Here is a 20,773-nt window from a genome sequence, read left to right as displayed (position 1 = left end):
GCTCCCACCCTCCGTCCTTCCCTCCCCATTCCTAAACCCTATATTATATCTTGCATCATAAAGCTATTCCAAATATATGGAATTTAATGTAATTGATGAAAGTCATGTTTCAGCATTTCTCCTTCCAATACCCGATGCTCCACAAGGCTGCAGATAGCAGCATTTGCTGGAGACAGGTCAGTGCCACTGATGCAGTGCCCCCAGGATGTTAGAGCAGGAATTTGTAGTTTGTTCATGATACCGGCGATAGCTCTCCTACACGTCGCGAAGGACACCGTGGGATCTCTAATGTCCACTAACTAATGCTGGCAGACGTGACGTCTGTTTAGCGTCCATCCGAGGAACAGCACACACATTGATGAATCTCCCTGCCTGAGAAACACCGGGACGACGGTTTATAGCTGGGTCGGGATTTGAACCCAGGCGAGACAGCTCATAGGCGAGTGTGCTACCTCTGCAATATAAATTTTTAATATATATCAGATAAAAATTAAAATGAACATATGTCACCCACAGGGTGAACCGTATCTTGCCATTTGACCTTGACCTTAATAATTTCGTATGGTGAATAGTATGTCTTCATGACCAACGCACATGAAATATTGAAAGATTTTGATGAGAACTGAGGAAATAATTTTTTCATGAAAATTCCGTTTTTTCGTCATGACGTCATCAAATGACGTCATAGCGTCAAACTGTTTACAGATCTGGGAAGCACTCATCAAGGGCATTCATATGAGGTATTACTCGATATGGTACCTACGATTTCAAAATTTGACCTTGGGGTCAATAATTTTCGACCTCCAGCGCTAACCATGAAGGTCAAGGCCGATCGCCACCAAAAACTAATCAGCTGAGCGCCGGACCATATACTAGATTCCCATGAAGTTTGGAGACGATCCGATCAAAGTTACTCAAAAAATAAGGATTTCAACATTTGACCTTGGGGTCAATAATTTTCGACCTCCAGCGCTAACCATGAAGGTCAAGGCCGATCGCCACCAAAAACTAATCAGCTGAGCGCCGGACCATATACTAGATTCCCATGAAGTTTGGAGACGATCCGATCAAAGTTACTCAAAAAATAAGGGTTTCGTCGACCTCCATGATTGACCACAAAGTGACCTTGACCTTTGACCTTGACCTTCAAAATTTTGTGTGCTGAAGGGTATCTCTATAGGACTCTGATATGCGAAGTTACAGGAGTTTCCAATAATAACTGTGGTCTACAGAGTGATCTAAACGTGGAAAAAAAATGATTAACCACAAACAAAAAAACAAAAAAACAAAAAAACAAAAAAACAAACAAAAAAACAAACATACAAGCTGACTAATACATCTTGCAAAAACTTCGTTTTGGCAAGATAATAACATTAAAATAAATCCTAATGATATTCATATTTGGAAAATTGCATTCTAAGCCAAATGCTGATGTTTCACAATATCAGGTGTCAGATTTGCGAGAAGGGCCATTTCATCTTAATTTGAGAGTGGCAAGCTGTATAGGGTGTAACACGTAAGTGGTATAGAGGTGGCGCACTTGCTTCTGAACTGTCTGGTCTGGGTTCGATTTTGGAACTGACTATAAACTGCCAGATTCGTGGTTTGCGGACAGGATGTTGTATCAGCATGCTGTTCCTCGGATTGACGTTAAGCTGGGGGCTCCATCTACTAGCATTAGTTATTGGATGTTAATGATGCCGGTGTATCTCGATGGAGAGTGGGACGAGTTATTGGTGGCACCGTGGCCAAATTACAAACTTCCTGCTCACCAACATGCATTTGACAAGAGTCGCAGGTGTGTCACAAACCCGTCAAATTGAGTTGAGGAAGGCTTTCGTCCTACCATGGACTCAAAGAGGTTGGTGTAATAATGATCATGAAGCTGTATGGTTCAGGATCATCATCCACGTCGCTGCCAAGCTGGTCGTTTTACACTCAGAAGGGGCACTGCTCAAGTGTGGCTGAGCTTGTACTATCAACAAACTGCAATTCCAACAGGTGTAACTTCTGCAAAAGCTTTAGCCAAAGGTGCCGAGTAATCATATTTAATATCACTATTGAATCACTGATGCTCCCTCCTGTCGCGTGAATAAGGCAAGAGTGAAGGCTATTTCCACCTCCCACTTGAGGATATATTCCTCTGGATTCAGAAGCTAGCCAGCTTTTCCTTGCGGACCTCAGTCCCAGCTGTTCACATCCGCTCCAAATAAAAAGAAAATTGTTGCAATCGCCATTGACCCTTGCATCCTGTTTCATTTTCATGCACGGATTCCTCCCCCTCCTCCTTCCAACCAAACCCTCTTCTCCTCTGCATTATTACCTCTGCTACCGAAGGTGGACAGAGGTTATGTTTTCACCTCTGTCTGTCTGTTTGTCGATCGATTTGGAATTTTGGAAAATTATTTGAACGGTCGATTTGGAATTTTGGAAAATTATTTGAACGGTCGATTTGGAAAATTATCCCCTTCCCTCATCATTGTACCTCTAAACGAAAGGTGTGCCTTGTGCTGGTGAGAAACTCACGTGGAGGTGAGATGACATCGGGTTGCAACTTAAGGGAAGCAATTCGATGGGGCGGATGTGCAGTAGACTGAAAATTAATAACAACTTTACATTAACACAACAACAAAAGTTTGTTTATTTAAACATATAAACTGCCCTGCATTGCAATAGACAAGCATAGAGGAAAACTGAACTTGAAATTCAAAAATTATTAATAAAAAATCAAATCGTGATTTAAATTTTTCACATCACATCCTGTGATCAAATATGCCATTACGCAGTAATAGCAATGCCAATTAAACTCCCAGTAACTTTTGCAGCTGATAGCCAAGGCCCCGTGATTGGCTGTGAATAGCACGTGACATTTTGACAGCCAATCATGAACCCACTAAGGCAAGAAATTGCTGACACTTCAGAAATTAGTCGGACATTTATCACATGGGGATTCTGAATTGATGGTTTATGACATTTCGATATACATGTGAAAGTGAAAAATATGATGAGCTGGTCTAGTAATTATTATTTTAATTCCAAGTTTAGCTTCCATTTAACAAGAACACATGAGAAATGGTGGCCGATTTTATTTAGGCTAAAATAAGTCTGCGTTGGAAGATCAACATGTGGTGATTGGCAAACCTCAACTTCCTCGTCATCCAAGTAAGGAAAACGACGTGGCATGGGTGACTTCATCTGATCCAGAAGCTCCATGGCTAGCATGCGGGTCAAAGGTTGCTGAACAAATACGTCCTGATAAACAACCACAAAACCACAACAGGTGATACAAAAACAAAGGTCATATGAACACAGTTGCGCATCATGTTCATGTGTGTTGCGAGTACATTCTAAGGAAGCGAATGTTTGTGCAATATTTTGTGGTGTGAGCGACATACTCATTCTATCATCAATATTTTCCTCCTCATCAGCAGTATGCGCAGCAAGGGTACATTAGAGAAGCTTTAATTATCCTTCACAATGAATAAAGTAGATTCTCCCAAAGTTTTGGTGCCCACCTATAATTACTCTGGCTGCTGGTCGCATCATTGCTGGGAGCGCGGCTATGCCGCTGATGCAGTGTCCCCTTTTCCCAGTAAGTTGGTACTCATTGTGGCGACCTTGGAAGGATGACAGACTGAGTCAACCCACCTCGTGTTATTTAACGGCATGACAGGGGCTCAAACTCAAGACTCTAAGATCTTAAGCCAGCCACCTGAACCGTAAAGCCAACACCAGGTTTGGTGCCCACCTATGATTACAATGTCTAGGCATATTTGGGGAATAATAACTCACAAGTTGAACACTGCATGCTTGATTATCACCATATGCTTCCCTTGCAGGAAAATAACACTCATCTAAATCGAGCATACGGCCTTAAACCTCCATTGAGCCCCTAAATTGAAAAGAACTTCCTTTCCTCCCATTCCTGACAGCAAAACCTTCTGCTTCTGCCTACCTGAAGCATCTTCTCAGCCGTAGGGCGTTTTTTGGGGTTCTTGATAAGCACATGCTTCAAAAAATTGTGAAAAACTGGGTTCCTGGTGGAAGGCATGATAAACACAGTGTCAGAAGCACAATGAGATGAAATGTTGGAAGTGCTGATTTATTTCAAAGTAAACATTGCTCAAAGTCTTGCACGTAAAGTGCAATGTAGTTCTCTTCAGACTTGAATTTTCGGATTCCAGCGCTACCGAGCACATTACGAGATGCTGCGTCACCTGATGCTGACAAGATACTGACAAGACCAGGTATGTCGTTGGGTCGGTTGGCCAAGCCTTGTGTAGTTTTTTGATTTCACGCATATATAACTGGGGTCATCAAAGTATGAACGTCTCATAGAAAAAGAGCATAACCATTTGAATCAGGACAAGATGCAGAAATATTCACAGCCAGACAAGACCTAAGGAATGGTAAACATTCGCCCTGCTCCCTCACCCCAACCCTAATTGGTTACTTCACTAAAAGCTGACATTCTGGTAAAATAGCTGAATAAGGTGCTATGTGGTACATTTCAAAAATGTCTATCAACGAGATATTGACTTATCATCCTAGAGCAGATTCGGTGGCATAATAGTTAGAACGTCTGCTCGGATCGTCTGGGAGGTCAGCAGTTTGAACCTGACACTGGCCGAGTCATACAAAAGACTTTTAATGGTACGTGCTGCTTCCTTGCTCGAGGCTCAGCATTCAATCTCCTCTTGCATTGAAGTTCCTTCTAAGGGAACTCATATTACAAGAGAGATCAATTAAAATATATATGTCACAAGGCATATCCAATGTTACATTTTAAGGGGGGCAGGAGAGGGGAGATTCACGTCCCTCATGGCCAGTGATCAGTTAGCCTCATGAAACAGAGTTGGGGGTTGAAGATGGAGGCATTGTGATTAAGGGAGGCGTTGTGATTGGTGAAGTGCAATCAGCCGGTGAGGAGGGGGAATGGCTGAAAAATTGTGCGCTTGACCTCTGGCCCGTTCTCTTGCTTGCCCGCACTCTACATGTGCCCTCTTTAATGCATTCTGGGAGCAATTCTCAACATGCATCAAATCATTGTCTGGTTCAAACCAGTGCGGTGAGTAAACAGGAGTAACTCCATGGCTAAAGTATCAGACATAGTCTAAAGTAACCAGATACCTGGCTGTAAGACCATTTACCTGTTGCCAGCTTTTATTGGTACCAATAATCTCACGTCGTCTTTGAATTACAAAAACAATGCCTGCCGATTAAAGTGTGCATTCACAGACAAGGTCATGCACGATATTTCCGTTCTGGACCTGGTCATCATTGGGTAACCAGAACATGTGCACTTCCTGGTGCTGCTATAAAAGGAAAACAAATGAAAGCAGAAGAAGTCTGACTGCTAACCCACGCGTTCCCAAACTCAGCCTGTTCTCCAAGACTTCACAATATTTTGACTGCCATCACTATTGATACAGGTTCTCCAAAAGCCAACAACAATATTGCAAAGTACATTTTTATTTCGAAAAAACAAACAAGTCACCTTTTAAGCCAAACAACAACACTGATAACTTACCATTTCTGTTTTTCTTTCAACTTCGGAGGCATAAAATTGCTTTTAGACATCAGCAACAGAGCCCTTGAGACAAAAACAGATGGAAAAAGCACTCAAAAGGCATACTATATGCAGATAATATATATCCTGCTAATATAATATAATAATATAATATAAGATAATATAATAATATATCCTGCAGATAATTTTTGATGTATTCATATGAACAAGAGCAAGTATGGCATACAAATCATTACAAGGCATTCATAAACTCGCATCACACAAAAACCATACAGACCAACTTACAAAATACTTGGAATAACATCTTGATATTATACATACATGTACCAAGTTTGATTTAAAGGTTTTCAAGTATCACATTTTCACGTGACATGACCTCTGCCCTTTGATGCCGAAATCTATAATCAGTTCATCTTTGCATCATAATATTGTTACGGTTTTTAGAACCTTCACTAGTAAATTTTAGTAAATGTTTCCCTTATAAATGTTCCCCTGTAAATATCCCCATCAATTGGCTTGTTAAAGATCGCACCCTAGTTAGTCCATGTACAACACGTAGCGAACCATAGAACCCTCTCCGTAGTTATTTCATTATTATGTGTTTCAGATAAGGATCTGTTCCCAATAGTTGAATCTGTGTTGCATTAATCAAATAAGATAGGTCCCGTTCAATTCCCCCAATCGTCTCCGCAAAGTAACAGTCGGGCGGCGTTCGCTGCTCCTTGCCTTGATTCGGTTGTTGGCCCCAAACCACCATTAGCCATGCGGTCAAGCCGAGGAAGAAGGGGGCGGAGCCGCCAGAACAAGGTGTGGCAGTCGACTCGTCATCGGAGGTGGAGTCAGCAAGCCCTTACCGACCAACAAGGGCTGACGAAATACCATCACGGGCGTGGCTCTATGAAGCGCGCATTGATCTGGAAGCACGTAATAAGCGCCAGCGCGAAGCATTTTTACGGAGATGAACGAGAGTCGACTTGGGATGGAGACGGCGCGTGGTGAGGTCTGGCTGAGAGAGACGAAGCTGCGCGGAGCTCTTTGACAAGCTGCTTCGAAAAGCCCTACTGCGAGAACGAATACGTGAAGCTGCCGCTGGCTGTTCGCTTCCAGCCCGGAGCGTGAACCTGGAGCGGACCTCCATGCTGTGCCTCTGCCCGAACCTTCCAGCCCTGCTGTCCCACCTGGACCTTCTCCTTCTTCCAGTCATTCCTGCCTGCTATTCCCTTTTGTGTAAGTCTGTTTGTCTGTCCTGGGCGTTGATAATATAAGACTGTTTAAGGCTGCCCTGTGTCTTCTTCTTCTTCAATGTATATTACTTTCGTGTCCTCCTCTTTGGTTTTGGTTTTGTATATCGTTAATAAATATCTGGTATTCCTTTACTTTGGTTTATTCTTTCCCCCGATCGCTTTCGTCCTGTCTCCAATTGAGTACCTGTGGCACGATTTGGCCAACGCTCGGAATCGGGTTAGTCAGTTGCTAACGGCTCGAATCGCGGATTGCTAAACCGCTCGGCAAATACCATCTTGTCCGTGGTTCGAGCGGTACTTGTCTCCCTGCTTTGCGGAGGGATTGGTAAAGGTATTCGGGAGAACACCTTGACCAATAACCCTGACCAATTTCACCCCGCGGAGGAGCGTTACAAGTACCAGGACTAGAGACGGCCAGCTTAACAGGCCAAGGGGATTAACCCCCCCTTGCTAAGGGGAGTGCCGTCTCTGAGATCCATAACAATATATTGTACTTATACCAAGTTTGGTCAAAATCCCATCAATGGTTCACAATTTAGCGCAGTAACAGAATTTTTAAGCGGTGAAGCTGCTTCAATATTTGGCAAAAGTCCATCGTCCAAAATGTCCTTCCGTCCATCAAAAAATGAAGAAGAAGAACCTTTCTAACCCACTGTGTTTAATTCCAAAGGGTTCTAACGGGTAATTCTAAAGGGTTTAGTTTGTTTTTAGGCTTTGCCTATTTCATATGAAAAATGCCAAACTGAACCACTTCCTTCAGGCATGGGTGCGATTTTTACCTTAACGGGACATCTTAGCTTTTGACCTCTTGACCCCATAATCGAATCCGTTTATCTTTACATCCTTAAACAAACATGTGCCAAGTTTGATGTAATTCCCTTCAGCCATTCTTAGGTTACTGTGATAACTAAGACAGACTCTGAACTTTGACCTTTGAGCTCTTGATGCCAACATTGAATCAGTTCATCTTTGCATCATTATACTGTAGCGACCCATGGGTCCCCCAAGCGAGACCAACAACAGAATCTCCTTGTTCCAGCCGGTGACGTAACCGGCGGGAAAGCCACGGCGCCGGGGTGGCCGGTCACATGACCACCAAAGCGTGCCGCGCGTGCGGTTATAATCCTTTGCACCTGTCGGTCACGTGACCACCAAAGCGCGCCTCGCCTGAGAGGCGTGGCTTTCGGTTTCGGTTGTGCTTTCTGGTTGTGATATATATGCAGCCCGATAAACGGGCTTTTTATGGAGAGTTCCCGAGTTGATTTTTGCAATAAATATCTTCTCGGACGAGTTTGTGCCTTGCCATCTTTTTGTCCGTCTCAAGCAAGAGCCCTGCTCTTCAATACATAATCATATCAACTTTGGTCAAAATCCCATCACTTGTTCACAGGTTAGCTCGACAACTGAATTTTTACCTGATGGGACTTCTCTAACCTTTCACCTCAATCTAAGCAGTTCATCTTTACATCATTATGCATACTTATACCAAGTTTGACATAGATCCATTCAGCCGTTTTTAAGTTATCGCAGTAACGAACATCTATCACGGATGGACGAATGCATGGACAGCCGGCCGGCCAACCCGAAAACATAATTCCTCCGGTAACTTAGATTCAGATTAACTGATTAACTCAGGTAACTTCAGATTTGACTACCAAATCTGAAGGCATAAAAAAAAGACTCCTCTGGGAGAAGAAGGTTGGAGGAGAAGGAGAGCAGGATGGATTTACGGGGACAAAGGTGTTTTGGGGAGGCAAAGAGGGGGGGGGGGGGGGAGGCAGGCAAGAAGAGGGAAGTGTCAAACCCCATAACATTTTTGCATATATTCATTTTGGCGACGGCCCAGAAATCAACAAATAATGCACCGTTTGGAACTTGTTGAGCAATGTGATGCAAAGCAGAGGACAGTACAGTATATGCATTTGTACACAATGTATCGCGCAATTGGTCTAGCAACAGAAGGCATTGGCTGAAGGAAATGTGTCAATTATCCAACCCTCTAGGATAGGCCATATTTGCCTTTAGTGCTAAGCTGGAGTAAACACTGCAGATATGGAAGCTTCCTCATGCAGAGCAGACAATACAGTAAATAACGCGTCACATGTCTGTAACCGACAGATTGTTTTCATTTGGTTCTGCAGGATTCATCGGCCCAAGAACTCTGAAAAAACCCATAAATACATAAGTTTTAAAAAAATTGGGGCACTGTTTTTTTTATTTGGAGTTATTTAATGTCCACTCATATTTGTTTTTTAACATACAGAAATCTTATTGCAAAATTCACAAAAAAATGACACAGGATAAGATGCAAAGAAGGACATGTTAAACATTTCCTGGAGATTCAAAATTAAGGGAGGAAAAGCGAAAACGTGTCATTAATCAAGAAAGAAAAATTGTCATGCCAAATAGTGGCATTTAAAGTATTTCATTTACATACATTTAAAGTATTTCAGACATTTAAAGACAAGGTACGGAGAATACGGAGAATCTTCAGACAACGATTTATGGAATAAACAGGATGTTGATTGAGGTATGCTAACCGCAGGGGGAAGCAAGAAGTAACTGACGTTAACCTTTCATCAAATAATTTAAAAAAACAAGACAGAAAGTCTAACAGCGGCGTAGCCGGGCCTGTTTGATACTTTAGTTGAAGAGGATAGTATGACGTGGGTGGAGATTCTAATTTTACATATATATACATAGTACATACATATGGGAGCGTACACTGGATCCGCACGTCGCTGCGTCCATGGACGACTCCTCAGCACCATCCCAACACACACCACTGTGTACTTTAACCTTGTGAGGCAGGTTAAAGTACACATCCAACTGCCCATACTGTCAGTACATTGTGTTTTCGCTCGATCATTTACCATGCTCTATTTAGAGCATCGGTTCTGCCAAAGCATTTTCTTGGCTAACGTTACAATCCTGGATGGATCGCCACTCAGTCGCAGGATATTCAGCTAAGTGCGTAGGAATTTGAAATTTATTCAAGATACCAGTAATAACTTGCCTACTCTTTGTGAAGGACAATGTGGGATCTTCAACATCCACTAACTAATGCAAGCAGATGGGACACCAAGTTAAACATTCATCCAAAAGACAGTGAACATTGATTAAGAGTTGGGTCAATATTCGAACCAAGGCTAGACAGCTGAGGTGAGTGCGCATACCTCAAAGAGCTATCGTGCCAGCCCAAACCTGACTACCAAATCTACTCAATTTCAATTATATGTAAAAAAAAAAACAAAAAAAAAAAACATAGGGGCAATACCTCGGGCGCTCACCTGGTAGAATAAACAGTATACTGCATCGACTAAAGGTATTTTAAACCAATTTAAATAATAATAATAATAATAATGCATTTATTTTATATAGCGCTTTTCAGGAAGCCCAAAGACGCTTTGACAGAGTGCAAAACATAACGCATAGCAAAACATAAAGACAATTGCAAAAAAAGAAGAATCAATAGGGAAATATTCAAAGCACAAAGGAGGGAGAAGGAGAGGAGATAGTCAGGGGTTAGATGCTGTGGGTTAAATGTTGAATGCAGTGTTGAACAGGTGGGTCTTGAGTGATGTTTTGAATGTGGTGAGTGAGGAGGAGTCTCTGATGGTGTGAGGTAGCGAGTTCCAGAGGGTGGGAGCAGCGATGGAGAAGGCCCTGTCCCCCCAGGATCTAAATTTGGTCCGGATGGGGGGGGTCAGGAGGTTGGTACCAGCAGAGCGGAGGTTGCGGGTGGGAGTGTGTCTGGAGAGGAGGTCAGCCAGGTAGGATGGGGCCAGGTTATGGAGGGCTTTGTAGGTCAAGAGGAGGATTTTGTACTGGATTCTCTGGGAGATGGGGAGCCAGTGAAGCTTGTAAAGGACGGGGGTGATGTGGTCACGGGTCCGGGAATGGGTGAGTAGACGGGCAGCGGAGTTCTGAATGTATTGGAGTTTATTGGTGATTGTTGAGGGTGAACCATAAAGGAGGCTATTGCAGTAGTCCAGACGGGAAGTGATGAAGGCGTGGATGAGGGTTTCTGCAGCCACAGAGGAGAGGGATGGACGGAGACGGGCGATGTTTTTCAGGTGGAAGAAGGCTGTCTTTGTGATCTGTTTAGTGTATTTGTCGAAGGAGAGGGTTTGGTCAAAGATGATGCCAAGATTCCGGATGTGAGGGGAGGTGGACACTGGGAAACCGTCGATGTTGAGGGCAAAGTTATGGGTGGACTTGGTGAGCGTTTTTGGGCCAATGATGATTATTTCAGATTTATCACAGTTAAGTTTGAGGAAGTTGATTTGAAGCCAGGATTTTATTTCAGTGATGCAGTTTGTCAGGATAGAGTGGGTGGCGGTGGAGATGGACTTGGTGGAGATGAAAAGCTGGATGTCATCGGCGAAGCAGTGGAATTGGAGACCATGACGGCGGATTAAGTGACCGAGGGGGGACAGGTAAAGGATAAAGAGGAGGGGGCCAAGAACTGAACCTTGGGGGACACCTTGGGGGAGGGGAGCAGTGGGGGATTTGCAGTTATTGATGGAGATGAACTGACGTCTGTCAGAGAGGTATGATTTAATCCAAGAGAGGGCAGTGCCGGTAATGTTAAAGGTGGTTTCAAGTCGGGTGAGGAGGATGGTGTGATCGATGGTGTCAAAGGCAGCGCTGAGGTCGAGGAGGATGAGAATGTTGAGGTTGCCAGCATCAGAGGAGAGGAGAAGGTCGTTGGTGATTTTGAGGAGAGCAGTTTCAGTACTGTGGTTGGACCGGAATCCGGATTGGAATGTTTCATACAGGTTATTGGCAGAGAGGTGATGCTTGAGTTGAGTGGCTACAGCGCGTTCCAAAACCTTTGACAGAAAGGGTAGGTTGGAGATGGGTCTGAAGTTATTTAGGGTGTCAGGGTTTAGTCCAGGTTTTTTCAGAATGGGGGTAACAGCAGCAATTTTGAGGGATGGTGGGACGATGCCTGTAGACAGGGAGGAGTTTATTGTTGCAATGATAAGTGGAGAAAGAGCAGGAAGGGAGGCCTTGACAAAGCTGGAGGGGATGGGGTCAAGAGTGCAGGTGGCAGTTTTCATTCCGATGAGGAGTTCAGAGAGGTCAGTAGGGGAGACTGGGGAGAATTGAGACAGGGGATGGCAGGATAAGGGGGGGCAGGTGGTTTGAGGGGGAGCGGGTGCGGCGGTGGTCAAGCTGTTGTAGATGTTTTCAATTTTGCGTTGGAAGAATGAAAGGAAGGAGATGCAGTTGTCTATTGTGAATGACTGGGTGGTGGTGTTCAGGGGGCTGAGGAGTTTGTTTATTGTAGAGAAGAGTGCTTTTGGGTTTCCGGAGCCAGAGTGGATAATTTGAGAGTAGTAGGCGGAGCGGGCGCGGGAGAGGGCATCTTTATAGTGTTGTATGTGGTCCTTGTAGGCCTGGGAGTGAACTGTGAGACCTGTTTTATTGCGGAGTCTTTCAAGTTGGCGAGCACGAGTTTTCATTAGGCGGAGCTCAGGGGTAAACCAGGGAGCAGAATGGGTGAAAGAAACTGTTTTGGTTTTTATAGGCGCAATTTGGTCAAGGCAGGAAGAGAGAGTGTGGTTGTAGTAGTCAGTGAGGTCAGAAGGGGTGTGGAGGTCAACGAAGGGAGAAGTGGACATTTTTTCAGAGAGGGTCGATGAGAATGAGGCAGGTGAAAAAGCGTTTAGCTTACGGAAGTTGATAGTGCGATAATGCCTTGGTGCTGGGGTGGGGATGTTGATGGTCAGAGTGATGGCTAGGTGGTCAGAGAGAGTGAGGTCGGAGCCAGAGAGATGGTGCAAAATTAGTCCAGTAGAGCAGACAAGGTCCAAAATGTGACCACGGTTATGGGTAGGAAAGTTGACATGTTGAGTGAGGTTAAAGCAGGTGAGTAAATCAGTGAAGTCAGTGGTTAGCGTGGAGTCAGTGGAGTCCATGTGGATATTGAAATCACCAAGGAGGAGGATTGAGGGGGAGAGGGAACATAGCTGGGTCAGAAAGTAGGAGAAGTCAGACAGGAATGATGGGTGTGGTTTGGGAGGGCGGTAGACAACAGCCATGACTGACTGTGTGTGACCAGAGAGTTTAAAAGCCAGGTGTTCAAATGATGGAGCAGATGAGATGGAGATGAGGTTGGTCTTGATGTCTCGTCGGTGAATAACGGCAATTCCACCACCTCGGCCCTCCGAGCGTGGTTTATTGATGTAAGAATATCCATTGGGTGTGGTGAGGTTGAGCGTGTAGTAGTCCAGTGGTTGTTGCCAGGTCTCAGTGAGACAGAGAAAGTCCAGTTTATTTTCCAGGATGTAGTCGTTCAGGATGAGGCATTTGTTGTTGAGGGACCGGGTATTGAACAGGGTGAGCTTGATGTTGTTTTGTACGGCGGGTATGAATCCAGGTGATTTGGCCAGGGTTCGCAGACAGGAGGTGCGATTTTGTGCGTTGTTGTGACCAGGTGTGTTGGGACGATGAGTGGGAGTGCGCTGAGCCGACCAGAGGATGGGGATGGAGTGACCTGATTGTAAATAAACAAACTTACGACCGGAGCCACGGTGAATGTACCTGGGTCGACGCAGGAGTCCATTCGATCTGATTGCAGAGATGCATGATGGGGTGGAGCGGGTTTTAAGCAGGAGAAGCCTTGCGGCAGAGTACCGCAGAGCCATGCCAGCAGGAGCGAAGGCAAAGCGAGCACGCGGCCAAGGGTGAGGAGGCGAAACAATCGACACAACCAACGGGAGTGGGCCCGAGGAAACAGCGATGGAGCCGAGCAGGTGAAGCCCGGAGCAGCAGAGCAGAGCCGGGACCGCGCAGAGGAAGACTCAATGGCCATAAATCCGCCACGACCACCAGGAAAGCAAGACACGGACAATGGTCCAGTCAGAGAAGCGGCGAGCAAACGACGCCAGCGTCCTCTCACGACCGGACCGGAAAACGGAAGTCAATGGTTGCTATAATACAGGGCAGCATGTAGAATCATACTAACATAATCATAAGACTTTAAACAAACAAACCAAAAAAAATAGCTATTTTGGGAGGAAACCCTCTCCCCTTCCCCCAACCCATCGAAATTGCATGTTTTTTTTCAGAGGAAAAAGCAAATTCCTATTTTGGGGGTCAAACATGGATCCACTTTGACCCCGGTAAACCCCCTTGAACCCAAACCTTTTTAATGCCGTGAATAAACTTTTGTCACAACACAACAAATATCATTTGTGCCAAGTTTGATCACAATCCCTTCAGCGGTTTCGGAGAAGAAGTTGCAAGTGTTTATGGACGGACGGATGGACGGACTGACGACGCGCCATCACATGAGATCCCCTGAACTTCGTTACAGGTGAGCTAACTAGAGAGTTCATAGAACACCTTACCACACTCAGTGTTCAAGTATATAATTCAATTGAAATAAAATAAAGATTTTAAAGGTCGTATAAAAAATTCATTCTTAAAGTTTACCACTGTTGATGCAGCGCCCTTTACGCCAATTATCTCACTCCTCCCTCTGCGCATGTGCGATCGGGAAGAATTCAGAGCCAAAGTAATGTTAAACGACAGGTTCATTTTCTGATTCATATTCTAGGGAACAGTGAATGGGGATGGTAAGTCGGAGGCAGGGAGGATTCAGGTGAGTGAATGGGTGGAGAAGGGTTTAACGGCAGATAGAAAGATATCAAGGAGATTGAAAGGAAAGGTTCTGATGTCGTGTGTAACGCCAGCCTACCTTTATGGTCTGGAGATGTTGGCACTGACAAAGACAACAACAGAGGCTGCAGGTTTGCAAGAACAACTGGGTCAGGAGGATTTTGGGAGTGAAGAGGGTGGATAGAAGGAGAATGAATGAACTGAGGGAGGAGATTGGTGCGCAGATGAGCTTGGCAGGGAGATTGGTGAAATGCCGGCTGAGATTGGCTGGACACTTGGCGTGGATGGGAAAGAGAGAATGGCAAAGAGAGCGGATATTTTGAGGGAACAAGGTAGAAGGAAAGGAGGTAGACCACGGTTGAGATGGGAGGATTGTGGGAAGAGGGATATCAGTAAGGTGAGGGTAGTTGGAGAGTGGAGAGAGTTGGCTTGAGGACAGAGGGGAGTGGAAGAGTATAGTGTTCAAGGCAGGGCTGAAGCTTGGGGCTATTGGACCTCACCCCCTTATAAAGGGAAGAGGCAGAGGCGAAGAAGAAGAAGAAGTTCTGATTCGTGTTCAAAATATAATATTCAATTGAAATTAAGTTGTTCTTTGATTATAAACAGATGTTTGTAGATGGACGGATTGACAGACAGACAGAAGTGACCCAAATGCTTAACCGCACTTTACGTTTTTTTTTGTTTGTTTTTTTTGTATACAGAGTCGAGGCTCGTGAAAGAGCTAACATTTATCAAACAAACAAATCAAACAAACAAGCAAACAAAGTATATAAAAAGGGGAGCGGTCGACGAGAAGGGGAGGAAGCACACAAACACAACATTTGAGAGCAGGGACATCAGGAGATGTGTGGGAGGGAGAGGGCCTGGGGGGAGGCAGGATAGGTATAAAACGCAAGGACACCAAGGACTTCCAGGAAAGAAGACAAAAGTCACCTCAAAAAAGTGGATTTGAGGTGAAATTAGCAGGGGTAGAAAAGATCAAGGTTTTGGATTGGGGAAGATAAGAGATGGTGGTGAACAGCCGTTTTAAAGACCTGGAGGGAGGAGTGGGATTGAAGAGAGTGAGGGAGTTTGTTCCAGAGGTGGGAGAAAAGAGGAATGAAAGAGTGAAGGTGAGCAGAGAGTCTTGATTTTGGCAGTTTAACCATAAGAGGGTTGCAGGCAGATCTTGTGCGACCTGTCGGAATATTTGGGGGACAGAGCCCAGAGAGAGCTGGGGGAGCAAGGCCGGAGAGGAGTCGGTAGAAGACCGAAAGACCACCAACCTGCCAGCGGTGAGTAAGCGAAAGGCCCTCGGAGATAGCGTCATCGCGGGAGATTCCAATGATTCTGAACACTTTGGTTTCAACAGCGTGAAGACGAGCTAGGTGTGAGGCAGGAGCACCAGCCCAGAGGGGAGAGCAGTATTCCATTGAGCTGCGGATGAAAGCCTTGTATGTGGTGAGGAGCTCAGGTGTGCCAAGGAAGGACTTCGCACGACGGAGGATGCCCAGTCGGCGACTGGCTTTGGAGGCCAGCTTGGAAATGTGGTTTTCCCAGGAAAGATCATGGCAGATAGTGAGACCCAAAAGCTTGAGTGACAGAACTTCTTGGAGAGGATTATTCAGAAAGTAGATGGGAGGGTTGTCCAGTCGGTCTTTTCGGAGAGACATCGTAAGAGTGGACTTCACATATGTGGGGTAATAAAACAGACACTATTCCCAAAAGTACTTAACCTTTGGAATGCAAAATGGCTGAGTAACGTTGACCCCACTAATTCCAAACTGCTCGTCCAATTAAGGTAACGTCCAATCAGTAACTGCAAGACTGATGCGAACAAGTATTATAAAATTGTACAGTTTTAGAAGATGCATTTTATAGGTTATGCTTCTTTAGATATACTAGGTTTATGTCGGTTTAAACATAACATGGAATAACTCTATGGTGCCTCTGTTGCTCACCGCATGGGGTGCAAGTCAAACATCGGTGGCTGCAGCTCTGCCAGCTCAATGGCTGTGATTCCCACAGCCCAGACATCACACTGCTGGTTGTAACCGCCCAGCCGTTCAACGGCGGCCACTTCTGGAGCCATCCTACCGAGGAAAAGTATGAGGTTTGTTTTCGTGTTAGGACTGGTAGAGGCAATTTATGTTGTTCTGTTAATATTCTGGAGGAACAGCTGTCCTCTCCTATGCATCCCAAATCCCTCAATACCTTTCATGAAAATAAAACACATTGCTAAAACAAGGCCATGCTTATGAGGCAGGTTAAAGTACACATACCAGTAAGGTGTGCCAATGAACGACATCCTCTTCGCAATTGTTGCAGTGATTTTTGCAGAGACCCCAAAATCCGCTGCAAAAAAAGGAAAAAGAAGAGTAAACAAAAAATGAACAAAAGACGCATCGTGTCACAGCAAATAGGAGGACAGCAAATAGGAGGACAGCAAACAGGAAACAGGCCCAGGGCTAATTCGAAGCAAGGGCCAACACTTTGAGGCAGCACAAGTACACAAATATGCTGCACACTTGGAGGAACGATACACGTAGTATGTATGCAAAATGGAGGGGTTGAAGCCAAAAAGCATTCGAGGAGAGATTAACCTCTAGTTATGGATATGGTACATATCCTGACTTGTAGCAAACACAAATCATGACTTTTTCGCAAGTACTTGTCGAGCACAATTCAAATTTTAGTATGTCTTCTAGTTATTCCTAGAATGAAGAATTAGTTTTGCAGATGAAGAAGGATGGTGTCAATCTGCATCAGGCAGAGCTATGGATGACATAAATTGGACATTGACAAGAGTACGCTAACCATTATGCTAACCAAAAAGAAGCTAAAAGTTTGGGTGCTAACTCTTCGTCGAAGCAATACAAGGTTATCGGGCTCTATAAAGAAGGCTCTGTTGTTTTGACGAAGGGTTAGCACCCAAAATTCCAGCTTCTTCCCTCTTCACACAGTGGTTAACACACTCCACTCAACATCCCGTTGATTTCATCCATAGTCTTCCCATTAACGACATAAGACCAAGCAAGAAAATGAAACTCGATCTTCACAAGGCTCGATCTTGTATACAAAAATTTTTTAAAAAAAATTAAAATTCTCAGATCCCTTGTTTAATTAGTTCCCAGAAAAATCCAGTGTATAGCAGTCCTTTAACCCGAAGCAATATCCAGAAAAATTAAAGCAAGCACACCTATTAATCAAACGAAGATATTATACATCAGAGCTACAACTTATCTCTCACCAACCAAAAAATTCCAGCTTACTCTAAAATTTCTCCACTTCTCGGATGGAAGGGACCTTGAGAAACATGGCATGTTTTGGAAGAATGTAAAGAATACGTGCTCCAAAATCTAAGCAGATATAAAAAGAAAAAAAACAACAACAAACAAGCTTGACTTAATACACACACACACACACACACACACACACACACACACACACACACACACACACACACACACACACACACACACACACACACACACACACACCAGCAGAACTTACCAAGTTTAACGTTCCCATTATCAGTGAGAAGGATGTTTGCACCCTGCAAAGAGAAGTACAGTCAGGTAGTTAGACATATCATGCCTTTATCAAAGTCTTCCTCATCAATCATATTGACCAGCACTTCCTGCTTTTCAAATGCAACGCTTTGCCAACAGAGATATTTTTTGAGTTCCCCTACAAATAATTAAACACAAAAGGGCCATTTGGTGATTAGGCCCATGAAGCCTGCACAATGGTTCCCAACCTATGGTTGCTTGTCCGTGCTCTATCCTTTTTAAATGCTCAGCGTCATACAAGGTAACACGTTCCATTTTTAAAGTCTTTGGTATGATTTTGCAGGGGTCAGCTTTGCCTGACTATGAATGGATGCTCTAATTATTACGCCACCATGTCTGGTACAGAATTGCAAGGCTGAAATGTCATCTTTTCAGCATCATTGTGTAAACAATCAAGCACGAGAAGTCACTGGGAATGGCTCATGGCCTGACAGAAATGGGGTACTGGATACAGTAATAGCATTTTATTTTCTCTTAACTTACTCTCAGTTATGTAGTTACTCTCATTACATTAGGCAATAGTGCCGAGGGGGTGGGGACATGCACAAAAACCTCCCTCACACTTCATGAGCAATCAGTGGAGATGAAGACCGAAGATTACGTGTAATTTAACGGAGCCGCTAATTGCTCAGGAAGTTGCGCATGATATGTTTGAAAACAAGAGAAAATTAGCCTTAGACCATGTATAAAATGAGCTCATTTGTGAACCTTAGGCCATGAAAATAAATAAATAAATAAATCACTCAGTGACACTTGACAAAAGAGAACAAAGCAGAATGGCACTCAGTAGAACATCATTTTGACCTCAAAAATAATTGGTGGTTGAATTCAGTTCGCTGATATGAAAATCCAATACAAATTTCAAGTCAATCTGATTAAAATGGAGGATTTTAGGAATTGGAACAGGTTGTTGACTTTTGGTCATGTCGATCTTTTGGCCTATGTTGACCTAAAAACTAGTTGTTGGTTGAATTCAGTTCGCTGTTATGAAAATCCTATTCAAATTTCAAGTGAATCCAATGAAAAGTGAGGATTTTAGAAATTTGAAATGGTTGTTCACCTTTGACCAATGTTGATCTCAAAAATAGTTGGTGGTTGGTTTCAGTAAGCTGATTTGCAAATCCTATTCAAATTTCAAGTCAATCAGATGAAAATTGAGGATTTTAGAAATTTGAAGAAAAGTTGTTGACCTTTTGCCTATGTTGACCTTTTGACCTCAAAAATAAATAGGTTTCTGTCTGACCACCAACTCTACCATTTGGCGAAGTTTCGTGAAGATCGGTATAAAATTGTGACCTGTAGGCAAGTATAAGTGAGCGGACAGACAAACACACAAACACAAACACACAAACCGGAGTGATCAACATATACAAAGCGGTAAAAAAGAAAAATGATTTGCCAAGTAATAAATAAAGTATGTGGCAGCCGGTAAACCTACCCTTAGGGTTCAAAGGGTTAAACCAAATACCAATCGTAACCGTGAAAACTTGTTTTTTATTTTTTAGTCGACCCAAATTTTATTACTAGTTCAGTTAATATCTCGTTGCTAACAATTTGTCAATTCCAGTTATGTTCATGACAACGGTCTGAACTAGTCTCATTAGCTCGTTAAAAATGTTTGTTTTTTTTTAACCGATGGCTTCCATTATTTGTACTTTGACAAATGAAAAACATTTCACGTTAAGACTCGCACCAAATCATCTTTAATCCCAACCGGAAATATATTCTACCCCCATTAATCCGAGCTAACTCAACCCAACCCTCCTTTCTTGTTCATTCATTCCATTGCCGATTGTGTACACCTGTTGCTCCACTGTCAGTTTGTTACCTTTTACCCTCCATGACCATGCCTTAATCTTGTGAAAAGCAAAACAAATACAAAAGGCTTCTGAAGGCAGGAGGCAGATCAAATGCAGGAGGCAATCAACAAAATAAAAGCAATTTGACACCTGACAGACTTGAGAAAAGTTCTGTAGATCTTCCACCAGATAAAGCAGGGAAAGATGGTAAAGATAATCACACAGCTAATTGCAAGTGGAAGACTCAAATAATATCCTCATAATTAACCATGGTGGATTCCAACATCAAGCACAAATTAAACAAGTCAGGAGAAGACGATGGTTCACGAGCGAGCGGTATTCAATGACAAAGGTCAAAACCGACATTGAAAATATATAAATAGGAATGTATTAACTGTTATGAGACTAGTTAGCTGCACAATACCGAAAATTCGGTTCGATTCCGACATCTTTGAAAATTTGACCTTTGTGACCTTGAAATGAGATAGAAAATAATGTATAATCAGTTATGAGGTTAGTTAGGCCGAAAAAATATATTGCTGGTCTCTGGTCAGACCAAAGTTCCAGAATTGATGCGGCGATGCGGTTTTTTTTTTTCTTTTTTGAAAAGCATGGATTGCACATTTAGAGGTGTTTTTTGTGTCCTCATGCCTTGCGGTCCTCGTCATCTGCTGTGGCGCCGTCCAGAGAGAAATTAAAGACAGCCAATGGGACTTGTAGGCCTTTTTTTGGTAAATAATGAACACAAGCTTAAGTTATTTTAAAATGGATTTATTCTGAAAATTATTAACTTCTTCAAGCATATTATAGACTGCCATTTCGATCTCGAGATCGCCTCGCCGTACCGTTAAACATTCCAATGCGTCGATCGCGTCAACACTGCGCATGCGCAAGTGGTCTAATAGGCCGATGGTCTCCCACGATCTCTTCTCCCTGTCCACCAGATTATCACAGACACTTACTACTTCATGACAAACGAGATAGGATCCAGGCCTAACTAACGAGACCACCCGCAGC

At 43.7% G+C, this 20,773-nt stretch overlaps 1 protein-coding gene across 1 annotated transcript in view; it reads right to left on the bottom strand.

Moving 5' to 3' along the window:
- Nucleotides 1-20,773, bottom strand: part of LOC137429778 (mitogen-activated protein kinase kinase kinase kinase 5-like) — a 146,560-nt gene that overhangs the window by 47,184 nt on the left and 78,603 nt on the right. The window contains exons 7-13 of the mRNA XM_078779837.1: nt 17,899-17,941; nt 16,668-16,740; nt 16,347-16,478; nt 5,531-5,593; nt 3,956-4,037; nt 3,142-3,252; nt 2,527-2,593 (exon numbers count right to left, since the gene is read on the bottom strand). Coding sequence (XP_078635963.1) covers nt 2,527-2,593; nt 3,142-3,252; nt 3,956-4,037; nt 5,531-5,593; nt 16,347-16,478; nt 16,668-16,740; nt 17,899-17,941 — 571 coding nt within the window. The remainder of the gene's footprint in view (nt 1-2,526; nt 2,594-3,141; nt 3,253-3,955; nt 4,038-5,530; nt 5,594-16,346; nt 16,479-16,667; nt 16,741-17,898; nt 17,942-20,773) is intronic.

This window comes from Myxine glutinosa, chromosome 6 (assembly GCF_964187855.1).
Source record: "Myxine glutinosa chromosome 6, kmMyxGlut1.1, whole genome shotgun sequence".
NCBI classification, from domain to species: domain Eukaryota; kingdom Metazoa; phylum Chordata; class Myxini; order Myxiniformes; family Myxinidae; genus Myxine; species Myxine glutinosa.
The sequence above is the reverse complement of the archived record's forward strand: the minus strand, read 5'-3'. Positions and strand labels throughout refer to the sequence as shown.